This window comes from Lampris incognitus, chromosome 3 (assembly GCF_029633865.1).
Source record: "Lampris incognitus isolate fLamInc1 chromosome 3, fLamInc1.hap2, whole genome shotgun sequence".
Lineage (NCBI taxonomy): Eukaryota > Metazoa > Chordata > Actinopteri > Lampriformes > Lampridae > Lampris > Lampris incognitus.
In genome coordinates this window covers 11,117,574-11,140,551 of record NC_079213.1, presented here as the reverse complement: position 1 = coordinate 11,140,551, position 22,978 = coordinate 11,117,574, and the positions used below count along the sequence as shown (strand labels likewise).

The following is a 22,978-nucleotide window of genomic DNA, read 5'->3' as shown; positions in this document are numbered from 1 at the left end:
TGTCATTTTTCTATCTACTCCCGGTGACCTCGAGCCGTTGTCGCGGTGACAGAAGCATCGCCGTGGAGATGGATCTGTTTACACTGAAGCTGTGATCTGTTCCAGCACTTGGCTTTGATTAGGGGCCGACGCGCCGCCTCACCCTTGATACTGATGTTAAGGCCTGATCAGCGGTGCTTTACCCGTGTGTGTGTGTCTGTGGGGGGGGGGGGGGTTAGCTTAATCAATAAAGATCGATGGAGAAAGAGAGAGATGGACAAGCTATCGCAGTAGTTCTACTTCTTGCAGTACTACTACATAATTACAGGGTATCACTCTACAATAGAATACTCTTTATTAGTCATTTTGTACATACATACAAATGAAATTTACTCTCTGCATTTAACCCATCCTATTGTATAGGAGCGGTGGGTAGCTGCAGCACCCGGGGACCAAATCCAGTTCTTCTTTCCATTGCCTTGCTCAGGGGCACAGGCAGGAGTATTAACCCTAACATCCATGTCTTTTTGATGGTGGGAGGAAACCCACACAGACACGGGGAGAACATGCAAACTCCACACAGAAAGGACCTGGGACGGCCTGGGGTTCGAACCCAGGACCCTCTTGCTGTGAGGCAACAGTGCTAACCACTGGGCCACTGTGCTCCCCATACGAGTTGATAAAACTCAAATTTATCTGCTGATCACCAACTCTTACATGTCACGCTGGAGAAAAGCACCTGCCACACGAGTGAAATGCAGAAATCCTCACTTTTTCCTCTAACTTTCATCCTCCTTTCCTCCCTCACTTTCTTCATTGTTGCAAAACATGTAGTGGGCCAACAGGTGGTTCGTAACACTGTCAGGTTTTGGAAAAATTAGTCAATGAAACTGATGTTTCTCTGCTGTAGAGCTACTCAGTGCTACCGAGAGTGAAACTGAAATGACCTACCACCAACTGTTCATGTATTGGGTCTTTTATCCCCTCCCCCCCGACCTGTTAGTCATGTCATGACTGCCAGCAGGGCAAATCCATTTAGGGTCATCCTCGGGGAGCTGAAAGACCCAGCCTGGACGAATAGTCCCCGCTTATTACACAGACACTCTCAACTCCGCTGCAGCGCCGCTCCCCGATCCTGCAGGGAGCCATTTAGGGCCCGGCCTTAGCCCTCGCTTAAGTCGATAACACATGGAAGGATGGCTTTGGACAGGCAGGGAGTAGGGAACCCAAAGGAGTCATGGGAGAGGGATGGCGAAGAGGAGAAGGAAATGGAAGACCGAATGAAAAGTGGGTCAGATATAAAGAAGTGCAGTTAAGTTTCTGGTGTTGTTGTTAAACTCACATCATGTGCCGGGACAGTTTAAAGTGGAGTCATACCACCGACCTCATCCATTATACAGTAGTACCGCTACACACAAAAAAAGTAAACATCGGCACTGTAATGAGCCTGTATTTGCGCCACTGAGTTAAAGGTAAACACATCCATTTTCTCTCTCTCTCTCTCTCTCTCTCTCTCTCTCTCTCTACCGCTCTGTTGTCATTGTTCACTCATTTGCTGCTTTCCCTGCTATGTGTGGATAAACTGTATTAGTCTCTGAGTCAGTAGATACGTCTTGGTGCAGGTGTGCATCACACTGGTTTGTCTTAACACTTGTTTTTTTCCTAATAGAAAACCTCTTGACAGTCATCATGTTTGGTTTCACCTCCGCCAGCCCACCAGATAGATGTCTCCCCCTCATACCCTGCTCTCAGCCGGTCAAACAAACTCCCTGTCTCACTTTCCCCATCTATCTTTTCTTGATTTAATGAACACACACACACGTACACACATACACATACACACACATGGGTGCATGCAGGTGTGAGTCATCAGTTTGGCGTGCAACCATGCCAGGCCACTCACCAAAGCAGAGCTCTACCTTTTGGATCAAACTAGATTTGGTGGTGCATTAAGCCAAAAACAGCTCCACCCGGCCAAAGGTAAACAAAACATTTACTCTAATTCTGTCCTGACTGCCTGTCAGCAGGGATTACTGTCTCAGGCCAAAAATATCAAAATCTCTCGCTCGCTCGCTCGCGCTCTCTCTCTCTCTCTCTCTCTCTCTCTCTCTCTCTCTCGCTCTCACACTCTGTCTCTGGCTCGGTCTCTCCCTCTATCTGTTTCTCATCCCCTCTCTTCCTCTTTCTCCTCTTCCTCCATCCATCTATCCATTATCCAAACCGCTTATTCTGCTCTCAGGGTCGCAGGGATGCTGGAGCCTATCCCAGCAGTCATTGGGCAGCAGGCGGGGAGACACCCTGGACAGGCCGCCAGGCCATCACAGCTCCCCCCCCCCAACACACACACACACACACACACACATTTTTCCTCCTCCTCCTCCTCCTCCTCCTCCTGTTTATTTCCATTCCTATATAATGAAATGAGCTTTTCTTCAGAGTGGTGGTAGGGGTGAGTCGGTGGGTGGGTGGGGGTACTTGGCATCAGGGAACTGTAAAGGAAATGGGCACATCTCATCACAGCAGATTAACTTCAGTTTCAGTGTCTCTGAGCAGGCTACCTCCACACCATCAACGTCACTGCCCTGATGCTGGCAGATGTTTTGTGTGCGCGTGTGTGTGCATGTGTTTTGAATATTTCAAGTGTGCTTTCATTTTCAGAAATGTCACCAGAAATCATTTTAACTTTTCAGAATGAGTGGTTGTTGAAAAGCCTTGGTATTTCATGCTCCTGTGGTTTTTATGATTCTTTTTTCTGTACAAATATGACTCATGTTATTTTGTGTGTGTGTGTGTGTGTGTGTGTGTGTGTGTGTGTGTGTGTGTGTGTGTGTGTGTGTGTGTGCGTGTGCATTACAGCCACCATCGTGCTGAATGAGCTAAACTGGACTGAAGCCTTAGAGGATGTTTTCCGCAAAAACAAAGAGGAAGATCCCTCCCTCCTGTGGCAGGTGTTTGGCTCTGCCACGGGACTGGCTCGGTATTACCCAGGTGAGCATCCCAGCAGCCGATCCGGTCTCTCCATCAGCCCTCTGACCTGTCTGTAGCCAGGAGTGAGGGCAGAACACTCTGCTAGTAAAGTGACACCATTATGCTATATACAATACATGGTTTACATACACACACACACACACACACACACACACACACACACATAGAAGAAGGGAGCAGAACAGTTGAATGAGTACCAGATTGAAAAGCATGAGTCAGCATGTGGCCATGAGCATTTTATCATTAACAGTGTATGACTCTGTAAAGTTGTATCATTAACAGTGTATGACTCTGTAAAGTTTCTGTGATTTCAAAGTCGCGCAGTTTCTTCAGGATGAGTCAAAAGTTTTGCTTGTGAAGCATTTTTGCCTCGGTGTCTCTGTGATTGTAGGCTTTGTTCGTATTTAAGTTGAAAAAAACAGGAACTGGCGGCACAGTGGCACAGTGGTTAGCGTGGTCGCCTCACAGCAAGAAGGTCCTGGGTTCGAGCCCCAGGGTAGTCCAACCTTGGTGGGTCGTCCCAGGTCACCCTCTTTGTGGAGTTTGCATGTTCTTCCCGTGTCTGCATGGGTTTCCTCCGGGTGCTCCGGTTTCCTCCCACAGTCCAAAGACATGTAGGTCAGGCGAACTGGCCGTACTAAATTGTCCCTAGGTGTGAATGTGTGTGTGTGTGTGTGTGTGTGTGTGTGTGTGTGTGTGTGTTGGCCCTGTGATGGCCAGCAGCCTCTCCAGGGTGTCTCCCTGCCTGCCGCCCAATGGCTGCTGGGGTAGGCTCCAGCATCCCCGCGACCCTGAGTAAGGATAAGCGGTTTGGATAATTGATGGATGAATAAAAACAGGAACTGGCCACTGACCTGGCCACTGACCTGTCTGTTGTAGTCTTTCACACACACTGATAAATTCTGAAAGCCCAATTTCCTTTTTCTTTTTGTCTGATTCTAGCATCGCCTTGGATGGACCCGAGTAGAATGGCAAATAAGATTGACCTCTATGATGTGCGCAGGCGACCGTGGTGAGTGCAGACCTGCAATATGGGATGTCATTTTTTATCACCATTATCGTCTTTTTTTTTTTTCCTATTATTTTCTAATGGTTTGTCAGGTGCAACCAACAGCTCATTCAACCTGTCTGTGTGACAGCCATATAAGAACACTTCTGTTGTCATGTCCATGCAACAGCGCGTGTCAAATTCGGCATTTCTGCACAAGTAAAACGTAACCACATAAAAAATAAAAGCGGGCGGTCTATTCTGTTGCCTACCAACACAGGGATCGCCTGTTCGAGTCTCCGTGTTACCTCCTGCTTGGGCAGGCGTCCCTACAGATACATTTAACCGTGTCTGCAGGTGGGAAGCCGGATGTGGGTGTGTGTCCTGGTCACTGCACTAGCTCCTCCTCTGGTCGGTCGGGGCGCCTGTTCAGGGGGGTTGGGGAACTGGGGGGGAATAGCGCGATCTTCCCACGCACTAGGTCCCCCTGGTGAAACTCCTCACTGTCAGGTGAAAAGAAGCGGCTGGCGACTCCACATGTATCGGAGGAGGCATGTGGTAGTCTACAGCCCTCCCCGGATCAGCAGAGGGGGTGGAGCAGCGACCGGGACGGCTCGGAAGAGTGGGGTAATTGGACGGATAAAATTGGGCGGAAAAAGGGAGGGAAACCCCCCCCCCCAAAAAAAAACCAAAAACCATAAAAGCAGCTTAATAACATTTAGAGTAGACATGCACACGCACAGACGGATGCACACAAACGGAGGAAGACAAATACATCTGTATCCTCAACAAAGCCGTATTCACCTGAACAGACACTTTGTGATCGGATGATTAAAAGCAACTGTAGATCAAATGGTACTCAAACAAAAGCTTCATTGGGGCTCCCGCAAATGTATTAACATGTGGCAGGGAGCCAGCTGTGCCAGTATGCTACGAAGGGAAGAGCAAGGAAGCAAAGCTGTTTGCGTGGAAGGGAAATCTAAAGAGATATGCAGTTTAACAATATAAAGGTCTGATCAATTTCAAATGTGAACAAGAGCAAGGTACGTATATGATGTTAGTGATGCGCGGGTCAGGGTTTTTAATGCCCACACCGACCCAACCCGTTATGAGAGCCAGTCCAGTCCGCTAAAATATGCGTTAATTAACCACCCGAACCCGACTCACAAGCCTCCAAATTTAGCCTAGGCTACGGCAAAGTGAGCAATATTACACTGTTTTGTTTTCGGGCTGTTTGCTCAGAATAAAATACTGATTTCAAGGCATCGCCTATTGTATCTCAGCCCAATAGTGTCTGTCTCTAGGCTGTTAAATAATAACAGTCGGTGTCAGAACAAATCTAATCACGGGGGCATTAGGGAACCATGGGGGCCATGTGGGGGGGGGGCACAAACTGCTGTTCGAGAACTCAATCTATAATGTATATGCTTGATAATACGAGTTTGCTGTCAACAACACACAAGCACACCAACCCAGTTCCAATTTCAAAAGATGCTGCAAAGTCTATCTCTTACACACACACACACACGCACACACTGCACAAAATATAGCCTACGTGCAAGCCACATCTTTCTCTCTCTCTCTCTCACACACACACACACACACACTCACTCTCTCTCTCACACACACACACACACTCACTCACTCACTCTCTCACACACACACACACACACACACACATGAGCCTCAAATTTTTGTCAAAAAAAAAGTTTTGGTGGTGTAAACAAACATTATGGATACCACTTGGGGAAAAAACTCATACTCATAGGTGAAGCCTCAACAATATAAGACGCATGCATTGACCAAAACCACAATCGCAAACTGATGATAAAGCTGCTACCATGCATGTGTGTTTGAGAGAGGGAGAGGGAGAGAGAGTGTGACAGAGAGAGAGAGATAGAGAGAGAGTGTGTGACAGAGAGAGAGAGAGAGAGAGAGAGAGAGAGAGAGAGAGAGAGAGAGAGAGAGAGAGAGTGTATGTGACAGAGAGAGAGTGACAGAGAGAGCGTGTGACAGAGAGAGAAAGAGAGTGTATGTGACAGAGTGACAGAGAGAAGGGAAGAGGAGGTGGAGTCGTAATGCCCAGCCTAGCCTATTGCACGCAATGTTTCTGTAAGTTATTGATAACTTACTCTGAACGCTGCTTTGTCACTTTTTGACCCGCCCGCCCGAACCCTTGATATTTTCCATTAAGCTTACCTGAACCTGCCCGACCCGTGGGTTGTGAGTCGAACCGTGCATCACTGATTATATATGTATACTTGTTTTTTTTGTTTTTTGTTTTATCTGAGCAAGTGAGTGGAGTAGAGAGGAGTGGTAGGGAATGAGGGGAGCGTTGAAAGAATGTGTTTATAAATGTGAAAGATATAAAGAGTGAGACTTTTAACGGGCTACAATGTATCTGTTGAATTATCTCCGAAACAATTAAACTGCAGTAAAATGCAATCTTACCAGAGTTAAAAATTATGATGAAGGAATGATGATGATGATGTTGTGTGTGTGTGTGTTTTCTTATTCACCAGGTACATTCAGGGGGCAGCGTCACCAAAGGACATGCTGATCTTAGTGGATGCGTGAGTGACAACCTTATGATTCATCTTCTACAGTCAAACTCCATTTTCTGTAGCTTGCTGTGAGGCCTCATGCTAGCTCCCTGACTTGACTCACCCTGCTGCGCCCGGCTCAGGGCTGCCTCAGCACACACCTGACGCGAGCAAACAAATCTCAGCCAGTCTTCCAGGAGAGACTCATCATTTTCAGCCTATTTATCTCTTTCTGTGGACCCATGCCACAGTGTTTGAAGTCGGGACGAAACGCCGACATTTTCTAACGTCACTTATTACTTTAATTGCCATGCATCGCCTCTTCCTACTGAAAAAGAAGATTTAAGTGTAAAAGATAAAATTCAGCTTTTCTATTTTTTCCTTATTAAGAGCTCCCCGGAGTTCGGCTTCTGATGATGTCATCAGACACTCTTTTGCAAAGAGCCAATCAGATCAAATCAGTGAAATAAGAAACCCCCCCCCCCACCCTTTCTGACAACCGGTCACTCAAAGATCAGCTCATGAATATTAATGAAGACTAGACCACTCCTTCACAGTTTTTTAGATGTTGCTGAATGTTTTATTATGCTGCATTCAAGGTTTGTATTTATGAAAAGTAATCTGATCATTGGTTTTGGTCCGACTTTAGATAAAGGGCAGACATAAAATGTTTACAATCAGATGAAGAGCAGTTGGTAGCACTCTGTTGTAGAGCAGTGATCTTTTCATAGGATGGTTTGGGTGTTAGCTTGGCTAACAGAGCGAGTGATCGTCTCAGTAGAAACGCATTATGGACCCTGGGTGATTTGATTTGTATCCTCCCAGAGCTTTGCCACTCACACATTGAAAACTAGAACTCGTAATCTTCGTCTCTAAAGTGGCCAAGACCTAACGGCGTCAGTTGAAGCCACTTGAAAACCACTTATGATGCGATGCACAGTGACTCCATTAACAGTTCCCCACAGCATTCACATAAACAACTGACGGTGAGTGAGCCAGGAGTGCAGTTTGCTGTGTATTTGTGGCTGAATCAGTCATTTGCTGCAGCTGGACACCCCTGGTGAACCTGGGCGGCGCTGCATGATTAATAACACAGCGGAATGGGACGCCTGGCAAAACACCAGGACTAAGTGACAGCACAATACGGTTAATAAAGAAATATATTTTACCCACTCACAAGTTCTTAACACGGTGGGAATAATTGGCGCACAGAAGAGCTGAGGCCTTTTAGACGTCAACAGCTGCCGCCGACAAACCTCCATGAAAGGAACATTAAAGAAAATCCACTCTCAGATTTTTCCTCTTTCTGTCTCTTTCTTTACTTTCGCCTGCAGGAACCAATTAAGCAATAAATTTACAAGAGCATCTGTGCCGAGTCCTCACCCGGTTTTAGCGAGGGAGCCAAATCCCAAATACCATTAAAGTAACCTAGCGATGCTTAGATTTAGTGACTGCTTTTCTGCTAACGTTTGCTATTTTGCTTAGTAGCCATTAGTTATGATAGCACTCAGTGCATGTGGCGATGCCAACTCAGTGCACGCCGGTAATGTGAAATAATGATGCTAGTGTGATAGATACAATAGATGCCGAGGTGGCTTGTTAGTGGGTAAAAAGAAGCAGATGTTGCGGCTTATCAGTACGAATAAAGAAATAAATTGCATTGAAAAGTGGTGATATGTCTGAGCACACCCTATTATTGCTCATTATGATTTTGTATGTGGTTAATTTTGATTTTGTGTTTTGTGTTGTTTAAGTCATTCAGGGTCTTTTATTATTTCACTTGCTCTGTGTTGCAAACCAATGAGCGGACAGATTTTATTTTGGATAGATGTTTAAGATATTTCCTTTTGAATATTTTTATGGTTTGTGTGGCTGTGAACGTAGTGAGTGATCTGATTTTTAACGGTGTATTCATCCATGTTGTCTTGCACTGACATTTTTCCAACCTGTAGGAGTGGCAGCGTCTCAGGTCTAACACTCAAACTCATCCGTACCTCCGTCAGCGAGATGCTGGAGACCCTCTCTGATGACGACTACGTCAACGTGGTCTATGTGAGTATTCCCCAAGCATCACTATTGTGATTTCATGGTCAGTGCGACTTTATGTGGCTACTATCTGATGAGCCAAAACATTATGACCTCTCACAGGTGAACCGAATAACACTGATCATCTCCAAACAAGGGCACATGTCAAGGTCTGGGTAGATTAGATGGTAAGTGAACAGTCAGTTCTGGTAGTCAACGTGTTGGATGCAGGAGAAATGGGCAGGAGTAAAGACCTGAGTGACTTTGACAAGGGCCAAATTGTTATGGCCAGGTGACTGGGTCAGAGCATCTCTGAAATGACAAGACTTATGGGGTGCTCCTGGTCAGCAGTGGTGAGTACCCACCGACAGTGGTCCGAGGAGGGACAAACCACAAACCGGCGACAGGGTGGCCAAGGCTCACTGCGAGAGCAATGAAGGCTGTCCCGTCTGATCCAAACTAACAGAAGGTCTACTGTGGCACAAGTCACAGAACATTTTAATGATGGTTACAGGAGGAATGTGTCACACAATGCTCAGTGCATAGCACTCTGCTGTGTATGGGGCTGCATAGCTGCAGACCGGTCAGAGTGTCCATGGAGACCCCTGTCCACCTTTGAAAGTGCCTACAATGGACATGTGAGTGTTGGAACTGGACTGCGGAGCAGTGGAAGAAGGTGGCCTGGTATGTGGATGGCTGTGTGCGTGTGCATCGTTTAGCCTGGGGAAGTGATGATATCAGGATGCATTGTGGGGAGACGACAAGCTGGTGGAGGGACTGTGATGTTTTGGGCAATGTTCTGCTGGAAAACCCTGGGTCCGGCCATTCATGTGGACATCAATTTGACACGTGCCACCTACCTAATCATCGTTGCAGACCAGGTGCACCCCTTCATGGCAACGGTATTCCCTGATGGCAGTGTCCTCTTTCAGCAGGATAATGCGCCCTGCCACACTGCACACATTGTTCGGGAATTGTTTGAGGAACATGATGAAGTGTTCAAGATGTTGCCCTTACCTCCAAATTCTCCAGATCTCGATCCGATTGAGCATGTGTGATGTGCTGGACTGACAAGTCCGATCCAGAGCGGCTCCATCTCGCAACTTACAAGACTTGAAGGATCTGCTGCTAATGTTTTTGAGCCAAATACCACAGGACACCTTCAGGGGTAATGTAGAGTCCATACCTCGGCAGGTTGGCGCACAGAGTACCAGCAGCAGGTAGTCATAATGTTTTGGCTCATCAGTATTCACTCTTTTTTTCCCCCTACTAGTAGTGATTATTTACTATTCTTGTCACATTGTATTTTGGAACCGCGTTGCTGTGTGGTACTGGGGACAGCAGTGTGGGCCTAAATTTGTCCTTCTTAAGAAGTGGCCCATACCCTTCTGGTTGGAGTCATTGGTTAAAGCATGTCAGTGACCTTTGAGTGACTTAATGTACCATACACTGATGGATCTGTATTATGGTTGTGTATCTGCATGCAGTCGTGTGTGCTCGCGTGTGCAAGTTTTAGCACATAGGCAGATTTTTCCAACTCAGAGTGTTTGTGTGTGTGTGTGTGTATGTGTGTATGTGTGTGTGTGTGTGTGTGTGTGTGTGTGTGTGTGTGTGTGTGTGTGTGTGTGTGTGTGTATGTCTCACCGAGCGCAGACTCCCCCGATACAATTCGTTGTTAAGACAAGCGCATCAGAGCATGGGTGCCTATCAGCATGACCACATGACACAACACGGATGCCCTTAAGACGCCACAATTCCAGAACTGCTGATAGATGTAGATTTATGACCCGTATCTTGAAATAGTGGAATTTCATGGAGAAGTCAATGCCGGCCCTAATGAATGTCTGTGGGACTCTCACGCCACCAGGAGGAGCTCATCGAGAGAGCGACGGCAAGGAAGTCCCCCCCCCCACACACACACACACACACATATATAATCTATCACCATTTTAACCCTGGCAGCCTAGTCAAGTTGGTCAGATTTATGCTTGCCAGAAAAGCGATTGGTCCGAAGAAAAATAACACGGATCGGTCAGCTCTAAATGAATTTACGGGTTGTCAGAAGATTATGACTTGGCCGGTCAAACATTTGGGAGCGTGCCAATTACTGGTAAATGGTCCTGTTGAAGAATAGCATAAAGCTTCCTTCACTAATGGGTGGTGTCAAGCGGTCAGCGGCCATTATATTCCTCAGGAGGATGGCTAACAGTTTAATGAGCAGCACAACACAAAAACGACATCTCACCGTGCCAAAACAGGTGTGCACTGTTAGACGGTGTGCCCCCCCCCGCCAAACAAACCAAATTGTCTTCTTAATGCAATATTACCCATAAATCTTTCCCCTTGTCACCGACATGTGAAGCGTTTCTGTGAGAGCTCCTCTACACAACTGCACAGTATTCAAGCTGGTGTCTCCATGGAACTGGCGGAAGTGGTCACCTGTTTTCTCATGGATTTTTTTAATGTTTTTTATGTTCTCTTTCTTTCTTGTCCTCCCCATCACTCTTTCCTCTTGACTTTTTTGTGCCAAATTGGGCACTTGCCAGAACCCATTACAGAGTTTTAGTTTGTCACCTACTCAGAGTGTTAGGGCTGGGCAATTCAAGATTCAAGATAACAAAGCGGAATTGGGGGGGCATCCCCCCTTTTTCTCCTCAATTGAATTTGGCCAATTAGTCCACTCTTCCGAGCCATCCCCAGTCGCTGCTCCACCCCCTTTGCTGATCCGGGGAGGGCTGCAGACTACCACATGCCTCCTCCGATACATGTGGAGTCGCCAGCCGCTTCTTTTCACCTGACAGTGAGGAGTTTCACCTGGGGCACATAGCACGTGGGAGGATCACACTATTCCCCCCAGTCCCCCCTTCCCTCGAAAAGACGTCTCGACTGACCAGAGGCGGCGCTAGTGCTGCAACCAGGACACATAACCCACATCTGGCTTCCCGCCTGCAGACATGGCCAATTGTGTCTGTAGGGACGCCCGACCAAGCCGGAGGTAACGCGGAGATTCGAACCAGCAATCCCCGTGTTGGTAGATAATGGAATAGACCACCACGCCACCCGGACGGCCCACAAAGTGGAAAATTTGGCATGGGCCTCCTCCACCCATGCTGCAGCCATAGAAAGCAAACATCCCACATGCAAAATGTGCAAAACATCCCACATGCAAAAACATACAAAGGTGTTAGTCCATACAAACACACAGCAATGTTCCTAAAAATACCTATAATTAAAGAGAAAAACAAGCACATCAATAAAAGCAAAAATCTGCACAGCCCCCCCCCCTCCAAAAAAAGTGACCATCCTGGCCTCTTCCTTCTGCTATTTAAAAGTTTTATTGACACATGGATAAATTAATTTTTAAATGTATGAGGACAGTAGCTGATACTTGGCATGTAGACCATGAGATGGGTCAGTAAATATTCTGTCTGCTTGCCTTCAAGTAGCCTGTTCGTAAGTAGCCTGTTCATAAGTAGACTGCAAGAATGCATGCAGTCTCACCCCCATAATCCTCCATGCAGTCTGCATCAGTCAGACCAGTCTGGACTGTAGCTGTATGGCGAGGTTAAAACTAGTGCGACTGATGCAGACTGCATGGAGGATTATATATCTCACTGTTATTGTTTATCCTCTTCCACTGGTATTGTACCCAGATGAAATTTGGTAATCATATTATGTTACACAATTTAGTTGTCTGAATTAATGACCGCGTGAATCTGCTATCAAAAATGTCTAACAAAATGAAATTGGAAATAATTGAGGGAGTATTATTTGAAAGGTATTTTTGATTAAATGGTATACATTACCAAACAGTTCAGTGTGATGAACCCCACTCGGACTCCTCCTATAGGAAGAGTGTTCATATATGAAATTCGTACAGGATGTGAAATTTTTGCTTACACAAGCAGGTGGCGATACATACTGATGTCATGTACAGTTCTCTATGATGATCTTCACAGTGGTATTTTCCCTATCACCCAGGACTACTTACAGTTAAACAGTGATGAGGGGTATCCAGGTTGTATAGCGGTCTATTCAATGGCCTACCAACATGGGGATCACCGGTTCGAATCTCCATGTTACCGCTGGCGTGGTCAGGCGTCCATACAGACACAACTGGCCATGTCTGCGGGTGGGAAGCCGCGTGTGGGTATGTGTCCTGGTCGCCGCACTAGCGCCTCCTCTGATTGGTCGGGGAGCCTGTTGGGGGGAGGGGGAACTGGGGGGAATCATGTGATCCTCCCACGTGCTACGTTCCCCCTGGTGAAACTCCTCACTGTCAGGTGAAAAGAAGCGGCTGGCGACTCCACATGTATCGGAGGAGGCATGTGGTAGTCTGCAGCCCTCCCCGGATCGACAGAGGGGGCGGAGCAGCGACCGGGACGGCTCGGAAGAGTGAGATGAATTGGCCAGATACAGCTGCGGAGAAAAAGGAAGAAAAAAAAACAGTGATGAGAATGCAAAAATGCATCATGGATGCAAGTCTCATGGTTTGCTCACCAGTACAGGGGTTATAATCCAGTTCTGGGATTGCAGTAGAGAGTGTTTGCAAGCCCTCAACATCCAAGTAGCTTGCGGTCATTACAAGGAAAATGCTGCGTCGGTTTATTGGTCAGTTTGTGAGCTCTGATTCCATTTATAGTTATTTTGGTAGGTTCAGGATGACGTGGTACTGTCTTCTGCAAAACAGTGATGATGGTGATGGTGTGGCACAAGATGCGTGTTGTATTATGACTTGTGTGCTTTCTGAAATCCACCGCCCTCTTTCCCTCTATTTTCCACTTCATGTTATTTGAAGTCCGCAAATAATCCTTTTATTTTTCAGCCTTTCTTTCAGACTGAATCAGATCTGTTCTTGAAAAAGACATTTTCTTTCCATTTTCCTCCCGAGCCAGTGCTTTCCTCAGGCTAGGGCTTTTAGAAGTAATGAAATTATGTGGCGGCATAATACAGTAAGTATATCGGTGGCTGCTGGCCAACTTTGGGGACTTTCCTATAAGTGTAATGAGGTTTATTCAGGGTCCGCTTTATCTAGATTTTCATAATATGATGGCCCCAGTGTGTTTCTGCATGAGGCTTTCTTCTGGATCCAGCTCCAGGTCTGGATCCAGCTCCAGAACAGTCCCATTCCCGCTGCTGGCCATGTCTGCACACCTGCTTAGCAGCTCAGTCAGCAAGCTGTATCACTTTTGTGTGTGTGTGTGTGTGTGTGTGTGTGTGTGTGTGTGTGTGTGTGTGTGTGTGTGTGTGTGTGTGTGTGTGTGTGTGTGTGTTCAGACACACACACACACACACTCCTCATTTATCAGAGAAAAGGAATGACCTCATAGCTAATTGTGTTATAATACCTGAAAGGCTATTCAGACGTTCTTTGTGTGTGTGTGTGTGTGTGTGTGTGTGTGTGTGTGTGTGTGTGTGTGTGTGTGTGTGTGTGTGTGTGTGTGTGTGTTTGTGTTTGTGTGTATGTTTCTGTGTTTGCTTGACATCAGAAAATGCAGTTGCCATTCAATACATTTGTCCCTCGTTTAACATAATTAGAAATTATGCTCGCGACTCATCCCTTGATTTAAAAAGTAAAACAAAGGCTTTTAGACGGGACCTTTCCATAATAAGAAGGACTAATAAGAAGGATTATTTTTGAGGGGGGGAATTTTTCTCCCCAATTGTACTTGGCCAATTACCCCATCCTTCTGAGCCGTCCCGGTCGCTGCTCCACCCTCTCTGCCAATCCGGGGAGGGCTGCAGACTACCACATGCCTCCTCTGATACATGTGGAGTCACCAGCCGCTTTTTTCACCTGACAGTGAGGAGTTTCACCAGGGGTACGTAGCATATGGGAGGACAACACCATTCCCCCCAGTTCCCCCTCGAACAGGCGCCCCGACCGACCAGAGGAGGCGCTAGTGCAGCGACCAGGACACATACCCACATCCGGCTTCCCACCCACAGACACGGCCAAATGTGTCTGTAGGGATGCCTGACCAAGCCAGAGGTAACACGGGGATTCGAACTGGCGATCCCCATGTTGGTAGGAAACGGAATAGACCGCCACGCCACCCGGACGCCCCTTAGAAGGACCGTTATTTATAGTGAAAATACTACACATACACCTTACACCATTACCTGGAGTCAGACTTGGACATTATTTCTGCAGTGGGCATTATTTATGGTGGTAGTGATGTTTTAAGGTGTGCGTACATGTTTACCTACTAGGCTGTGTGTGAGTGTTCCTGTGTTTCTAGGAGTAAACTTTATTAAGAATGCAACATCGTGAGTCTATGTAGTTGTTGTTGGGCCAATACGGGCCTGAAATATTGGATTGGGTTTCATGAGAAGTTAACTTATCATCCAGTCCGTTGTCCACTGATGTTAAGAGGCAGCCCAAACCAAACGGCCTGATGGCTCCAGAGCTGAGAGAGAGTTGAAGCAGCAGTATAACACAATTTCCTACTCTTTGTCTTACTTTAATGCAAAAAGAGCAATGTCTCAGTCTTAGCTCGAGCACTGAGCCTGTTTTTAGATGAACAACGATTACCTTCAGCAGACTGCCGCAGTGGGCGGCACGGTGGTGCAGTGGTTAGCGCGGTCGCCTCACAGCAAGAAGGTCCTGGGTTCAAGCCCTGGGGTAGTCCAACTTTGGGGGTCATCCCGGGTCGTCCTCTGTGTGGCGTTTGCATGTTCTCCCCGTGTCTTGCATGGGTTTCCTCCGGGTGCTCTGGTTTCCTCCCATAGTCCAGGTATGACTGTGTGTATGTGTGTGTGTGTGTGTGTGTGTGTTGGGGGGGGAGTCGGCCCTGTGATGGCCTGGCGGCCCGTCCAGGGTGTCTCCCCACCTGCCGCCGAATGACTGTTGGAATAGGCTCCAGCCTCCCCGCGACCCTGAGTAGGATAAGCGATTTGGATAATGGATGGATGGATGGATGGAGACTGCCGCGGTACCGATACCTTATTAACGCGTGTGTAGCTATATTAAATTACTGTACTCAGTACACCGCTTCAACTGTGCACCGTGTCACACCGGTAGTTTGTGTCAGTAGATATTCAGATCTGCCTACTCTGCAATAGTATTAGGGTGGGAAATCTGTGCTTGTATGAGTTTGTGTGTGTGTGTGTGTGTGTGTGTGTGTGTGTGTGTGTGTGTGTGTGTGTGTGTGTGTGTGTGTGTATGTGTGTATGTGTGTGCATATTGAGCATGATCATGATTGGACTCATACAGTGTTAGCCAAGACAGATGTTATGTATTAATGAGCCGTGTCCCGGTCCTCTGCAGAATGTGTGTGTGTGTGTGTGTGTGTGTGTGTGTGTGTGTCTCTGCATGTTTGTGTGGCCGTGTTGATATTTGTATTTGCTCGTGTGCAGAAATCAAGTGAGATCCATCTGTGACTCCAAGATCAGTGACTCACTTATAATTGGAAGACTTGTGGAATAGAAAAGTGTTTTCATTTCGTTTTCTGCTCTAACCATTCAAAGTCTGTCTGTCTCTCTGGGACGACAGTGTGCTCATTAACACTCACTGTTCTTCTTCACTTTCTTTTTGCCTCCTCATGCCACTTTTCTCGCAACCCCCCCTGTTCTCCTTTTAACCCTTCCTTCTCTGCCTACAGCTCCCTTCGGTCTGTGTAACTCTCACAAAGTTGATTTCAGTCCGTATAGGAAAGGTTTTAACAGGCCGCAGGGCCACTTGTCAGATGTGTTTGTAAATGATATTACAAATATCTGTGATAAATGTCTGAGACTGAATGGTATGACGAACAGAGAGAGTGACAGAATGAGAGGCTGAATGAAAATCAGTATGAAAATATGACATATAACATTAGCATGTTGGAAAAGGAGCTCTTCAGACCCCGAACTGAAGAGCCCCTCAATCCACCTCATGCCAAGACCAAAATCCAGCAGCAGATCACAGCATCTGACTTCTCTTCTCATATGGGGAACCTCCACTAACTGTGGAGGTTGATGACCCAACCCATATACTGAGAAACCTTGGCATGAGAGCACAACGAAGGGAAAATAAAAACCCAACCCAGACATATTTAACAGCAAATATGTGCAAGTTCCTCCCCTCCACCTCCCATCATCCCTCCTTCCCTCTCCCCTTCCAGTTCAACAACACCGCCAAACAGGCCGCCTGCTTTGAGAACCTGGTGCAGGCCAACGTGAGGAACAAGAAGGTCCTGAAAGAAGCTGTGCAGAGCATCACGGCCAAGGGCATCACCAACTACAGGGGCGGCTTTGAGCTGGCCTTTCAGCAGCTTGCACTGGTACCGTGTGTGTGTGTGTGTGTGTGTGTGTGTATGTGTGTGTGTGTGTGTGTGCGCGCGCGCATTTGTAGGTATGTTTTATGTTGGACAAAGAGGTGGGGTTTTTATTTTGTCTGTATCTTTCTAACACACATCTAGCACAAATCTTTTTCAGTCGACAGACATAGATAGACGGGTGAATAGACAGATGGATGGACAGATATATGGACTGATAGATGATGATAAATGGATGGAAGGATAGATGGATGAACACGCAGACGGGTGTATGGATAGATATATGGATAGACAGATGGGTATGCAGATGGATGGGTTGTTGGGTGGACCAACAGACACACTGTAGATAGATAGATAGATAGATAGATAGATAGATAGATAGATAGATAGATAGATAGATAGATAGATAGATAGATAGATAGATAGATAGATAGATAGATAGATAGATAGATAGATAGATAGATAGATAGATAGACAGACAGACAGACAGACAGACAGACAGACAGACATATATGGACCGATTGATGATATTAAATGGATTGAAGGATAGATAGATGACTACATAGACAGGTGGATGGATAGATATATGGATAGACAGATGGGTATGCAGATGGATGGGTTGATGGGTGGACCAACAGACACACTGTAGATAGATAGATGGATGGATGGATGGATGGATGGATGGATGGATGGATGGATGGATAGATAGATAGATAGATAGATAGATAGATAGATAGATAGATAGATAGATAGATAGATAGATAGATAGATAGATAGATAGATAGATAGATAGATAGATAGATAGATAGAGGAATGTCATTTGTAAGGCTACTGTTTCACATCTGATGCTCAGCAGCAGTTGAATTCCTTTCTGACTTGCCAGGATTGTCCCTTAAAATTCACAAACCAGCCCAGAGGGCCACTGTGTCTGTGGTGTCGGTTACTATTAAGCCATTGGTTGTCGTCATGAAGATTACATTGAACACAAACAATAACTGGAGCTCAGTGACGTGTAGAGGCGAGTAGGTTTACATCGCCCTCTTGTGATAGTGTTGGAGACTTTTTCCCTTTTCACTTATAAACTGTATGAGCTTGTGTGTGTGTGTGTGTGTGTGTGTGTGTGTGTGTGTGTGTGTGTGTGTGTGTGTGTGTGTGTGTGTGTGTGTGTGTGTGTGTGTGTGTGTGTGTGTGTGTGTTAATTAAATTACACTGCCTACACATGCCTGATGTTGCCTCCTATACCAGTAATCTTCCAAGGGGCCTCTGAGCAAGGCAGTGGAGCCCAAATTGGGGGAGGCCAGTCTCTTAAAGTTCGAGACTGTGGCTCTGCTGGGCAGCTCATGTGTGAATGTCCACAAGTGCTTTGCCGTCCCTTCCCACTCTGCCATTTGTCTCTTTTGTGTTACTGTCCTCCCAGACTAATGTGTCACGGGCCAACTGTAACAAAATAATCATGCTTTTCACGGACGGAGGAGAGGAGAGGGCAGATGAGATTTTCAAGAAGTATAACCCTGACAAGAAGGTAGGGGTTGGGATAACACACGCACACACACACAGGTACACATGTAGAATGGTCCTACTCAAATTTGCCCCCTCTTGCCCTCCATACAGGTGCGTATCTTCACCTTTTCTGTCGGTCAACACAGCTACGACAAAGGACCAATACAGTGGATGGCCTGCAACAACAAAGGTACGAGGCTGCACCATGTGCCATTACCCGCCCCCATCCACTCCTACTGTTGTTATTATTTTTTTTTTCATGTTTTTTGTGTTTCGATAGGACACTAGAAAGTGACTGCAAAAGAGGGTTGATAGAGGGACTGGAGTGAGAAACGGGTCCCGGATCAGATTTTAGCACAGGGCGTGGCAGTTAAATCTGACTCTGAATAGAAATCCACTTTCTGTGTGTGATGGGAGGCCAGTCGAGCAGCTTGCAGTCCTCATGTTGACACACACATAACACACAAATTCATGCTTATGGAGGCTGGAGTTGTGATTTATTTAAATGGGATTTGAGAGCAAAAACAAAGCAGCTTCCTCTCCATTTCTGTGGTAATGTCTATCATTGACCATTATTGGAATTGCCGACGCACAGTGATGACATTGGTTTGTTTTCCATTAAGTGCTCCTAAACTGTTGCCAGGCAAAATTAAGGAATTGGTTAAACAGGTTTTCATTGAAACAATAATAATAATATAATGCACTTTATTTGAATAGCATCTTTCATACATGAAATACATTTCAAAGTGCTTTACATAAGAAATAAAACAAATCAAACCAATTTCGAGGATAGAAACGACAATAAAAGGTGAGTATAAAAGGGCTTCACAGTCAACAAGAGAGAAAGGAAGATCAAAACAATGTAAGAGCATAGAAGACGATAAAAGTAAAGTATACCAATCAAGAGGTGAACGTGAAAAATAATAAAATCCATTAAAATAATGATTAAAAGGACATGTGAATAAGAAGATGGAAAAAGAAGATTTAAAAAAGATAACAATGCTTTCTTCACGGTGCCTGCTCAGTATAACATCATCTAAATGCATCTGCTGTTTAAAGACTTGTGACTCTCTGTTTCAGGCTACTACTATGAGATACCGTCTATAGGTGCAATCAGAATCAACACTCAGGTACACAACTCACCTCCACCCGTGATGACGCTTACTTTTTGCCCTCTTTGCTTCATGCATATTCTCTCTCTCCGTCTCGTTCCCTCTTGTTGACCTAGTGTTTCTGTCGCCCTCTTGTGGTCAGTTTGTTTATGTGCGTATATTTTTACAATGGCTTCAATCTCTCTCTCACTCTCTCTCTCTCTCTCTCTCTCTCTCTCTCTCTCTCTCTCTCTCTCACACACACACACATAAAGGAGTACCTGGATGTTTTGGGCAGGCCGATGGTGAAGGCCGACAGAAAGGCCAAGCAGGTTCAATGGACCAACGTCTACCTGGACGCATTGGTACGTTTTTCAGATTAGATCGGGTGAAGCATTCATGACCCCCCCCCCCCCCACCAGAAATCAAATCACTGCATAAGCAAAGAAAAAAGATATATATGTAAGAAAAGCAACATAATAGGGTGATGCCAACTTATGACTACTAGGAAAATGCCATCAGTTAGATTCAAGGATATGTTCATTTTTATTCATTTCTTTTTTAAAGCCACACCTCATGAAAACATCATCAGGCATCCCTTACTGCCACGTAGACAGAAAACCTCCATGATCTCTTCAACACTGAGAAACTTACCATATCTTTGCTTGTCTTCATTTATTTTATGTTTACTCAGAAGGTTGCATATAAACCAAGGTCATCATTATAATCTGCTCTCTCATAAAGACATCTAAGTGGTTTATAAGCAGCACCGTCTTAACTCACACTTGTTGGTTATCATTCCCATATATTGTGCTTCCAGGCGGCAAGTGAGCAGCATCGCAAAATACAGAGCATATTATATTTTTTTCTCTAAAACATATAATTATGCTGTCAAACGTTTTGTGAGTCTGTTTGTTGGGACACTTAACAAAGATTAGATTAGATGAGAGCATGAATTAAGTTGTCCTGACCCAACTTCCATTTAACTGAGAAAACATGTCAGCTTTTTGAGTTTATCGACCTGTTAGTATCTGTTCCAGAGATGTCTCCGTCTCTTTTCCCTGGAAGGAGCTTGTTTTTTTTTTTTTTGGTGTGTTCCAGAGTAAGTTGGTGTTCCAAGTGTCCTTCCACAACTTCCATTTAACTGAGAAAACGTGTCAGCTTTTTGAGTTTATTGACCTGTTAGTATCTGTTCCAGAGATGTCCCCGTCTCTTTTCCCTGGAAGGAGCTTGCTTTTCTGGTGTGCTCCAGAGTAAGCTGGTGTTCCGTTGACTCATGCATTATCGGTTGCATCCCTTGACACTCGTGGAAGTTGCATTTTGTCAGTGTTTTTGCAGACATCCAGCATCCATCGTGTCTTCCATCATCACAATACTGCAAAAACAGATGCCTCGTTTTATGTCTATCACACACACACACACAGTATTCAGATAACACTCAGAGAAGTACTCTTGGGGCGATTACTACTGAGTAGTCATTCTGTCACAAACAATTTGCTGCAGTTGGAATGCTTTGGTTGAATATCGAATGTGTATCCCCCCCCTTTTTTTTTCCGGTCTTTCAGGAGCTGGGCCTAGTGATCACAGGAACGCTGCCAGTCTTCAACAAGACCAACACCAAAGCTGACAAAGAGAGAGGCATGAGGGTACGTATACCCATCAGTCTGTCACTTATGTGGACACCCGAGTTACTCATGGTGCTGTTTATGAATGTACCTCAGTGCTTACCTTTACTGTAGTGGACTCACCAGCGCTCAGTCAGTTCACTATTTCATCCTAGTTTGTTAGAATGATGATAGTGTCGACCCCACCTATTTAGATTTTGTATGATATTGCTTCATTTGTGCACTCCCGAGCTCACTCAAAACCAACCCATCGCTTCTTGCTTACTTCTTCCATTGTTCCATACTTAGCACCTCTTACATAGCCATACTGTTTCCTGAACAGATTGACTGACTAGCGCCGTGTCCGACCGTTTGACCCCATGGGAGAGCTGAAATCTGTGGGGGGGGTTTTTTTTTTTCAAAACAAGCCATAATGTTTACCAGACAAAAACACAATCAACGTGCGCTGTGAATGCACTCAATTACCTTCCCCCATCCTTCCTTTTTATCCTCGTCTTTCTTGTGGGTCTCCCTCGTTTCCTTATGCTGACGCCTCCGTGGTCGGTCAGAGTCCTCCCACGCGCTGCCACAGGAAGGGAATCCGCTCTGTTGGAAAGCAAAACTAAGAAGAAATCAAACTGACAGATCAGAGAGAGCGACGTGCAATCCAGTAGCTAGCTAAAGTGGTTCAATATGATGCGAGGGATGCCTTTCACATGTCCGCCACGAAGGACGCGGGCATGCCTTCGGCCGGAAAGGCCCCGTGGATGATTCATGAAGCTTTTGGGAATGTGACCATCCCAATTTCAATCGCTACGGGTTTCCCTTTGAAATCGATCAGAAACGCATCAAGGGACTTGACTCATCATGAAAGCACAACAGCGCTGTGAAAGGAGTCTACAAGAGAGGATGCTTCATCACCGGGAGAACAACCGCAGTGCTTTCAAGTCCTAACTTTTTGTTTCGCTCTGTTTTATTTGTTAGAAACCTCAAAACCAGCTCATCTTGGGGGTTATGGCTATCGATGTCTCCCTGGAAGATATCAAGAGACTAACGCCTCGCTTCACAGTATGAACACACACACACACACACACACATTGAAACAAACTATAGACACACATTCACACACAACTGGCTCTCTCTCTCTCTCTCTCTGCTCTGTGTGTGTGTGTGTGTGTGTGTGTGTATGTATATATATATATATATATATCATATCCCTTTGTAAACCCCTTCTCCTTTAGTTTGGACCAAATGGCTACTACTTCGCCATTGACCCCAACGGCTATGTCCTGCTGCATCCAAATCTGCAACCAAAGGTACACCAAATCACTCAGCTATACTTGATACACTCATGGTAGGACACATTGTTTTTACAGGGACAGTCTAATTTCATGCAACAGTGTTTCCGGATTCATTGCTATGATCAGCATCAGGGCGCTATATCTGTTTCTCACTACACAGAGTCATTACATACAGGGCAGCACGACGGCTCCGTAGTTAAAGGTCCTGTGATATGGTAAAACATATCTTCACTCACGTTACCTCTTTTATCTGTACGTAACTTACATCTATTTGAATATTTCCCTCAGGAAAACCCACCGCCTGTTCTGTTTCTTTCATATGTACATCACACCATGGAAGTACGCGGTAGTGTTTCGTGGGATCTTTAACTTGTCTCATCGGGAGGGGTTCCGGGGTTTGATCCTGGCCCTTTTATGTGGACTCTGTATGTTCTCTGTATGGTGTGGGTTTCTTCCAACAGGCCGAATATATTAAGGTCTGGTGAACTTGGAGACGTTAATTTTGCCATATAGGTGTGAATGGTGTGTGAGTGGTTGTCCCCATCAGTCCTGTGATGGACTGGCAACAACCCAATGCTTGTCACGCAACCCTGAATTTGACTTACTGGGTATAGAGTATGTATGAACGTTATATACAAACAGAATATTACAGTCACCAAGCCTTTTTTTTTTTTTGCATTATTCAATTAATTTTAACATGTATT

At 45.7% G+C, this 22,978-nt stretch overlaps 1 protein-coding gene across 1 annotated transcript in view; it reads left to right on the top strand.

Moving 5' to 3' along the window:
• The window catches only part of cacna2d1a (calcium channel, voltage-dependent, alpha 2/delta subunit 1a), a 152,827-nt gene that overhangs the window by 95,776 nt on the left and 34,073 nt on the right, over positions 1-22,978 (top strand). The window contains 12 exon segments of the mRNA XM_056275601.1: positions 2,836-2,967; positions 3,910-3,979; positions 6,478-6,528; positions 8,451-8,550; positions 16,626-16,784; positions 18,196-18,300; positions 18,390-18,468; positions 19,359-19,408; positions 19,645-19,734; positions 20,935-21,015; positions 21,958-22,041; positions 22,215-22,289. Coding sequence (XP_056131576.1) covers positions 2,836-2,967; positions 3,910-3,979; positions 6,478-6,528; positions 8,451-8,550; positions 16,626-16,784; positions 18,196-18,300; positions 18,390-18,468; positions 19,359-19,408; positions 19,645-19,734; positions 20,935-21,015; positions 21,958-22,041; positions 22,215-22,289 — 1,076 coding nt within the window.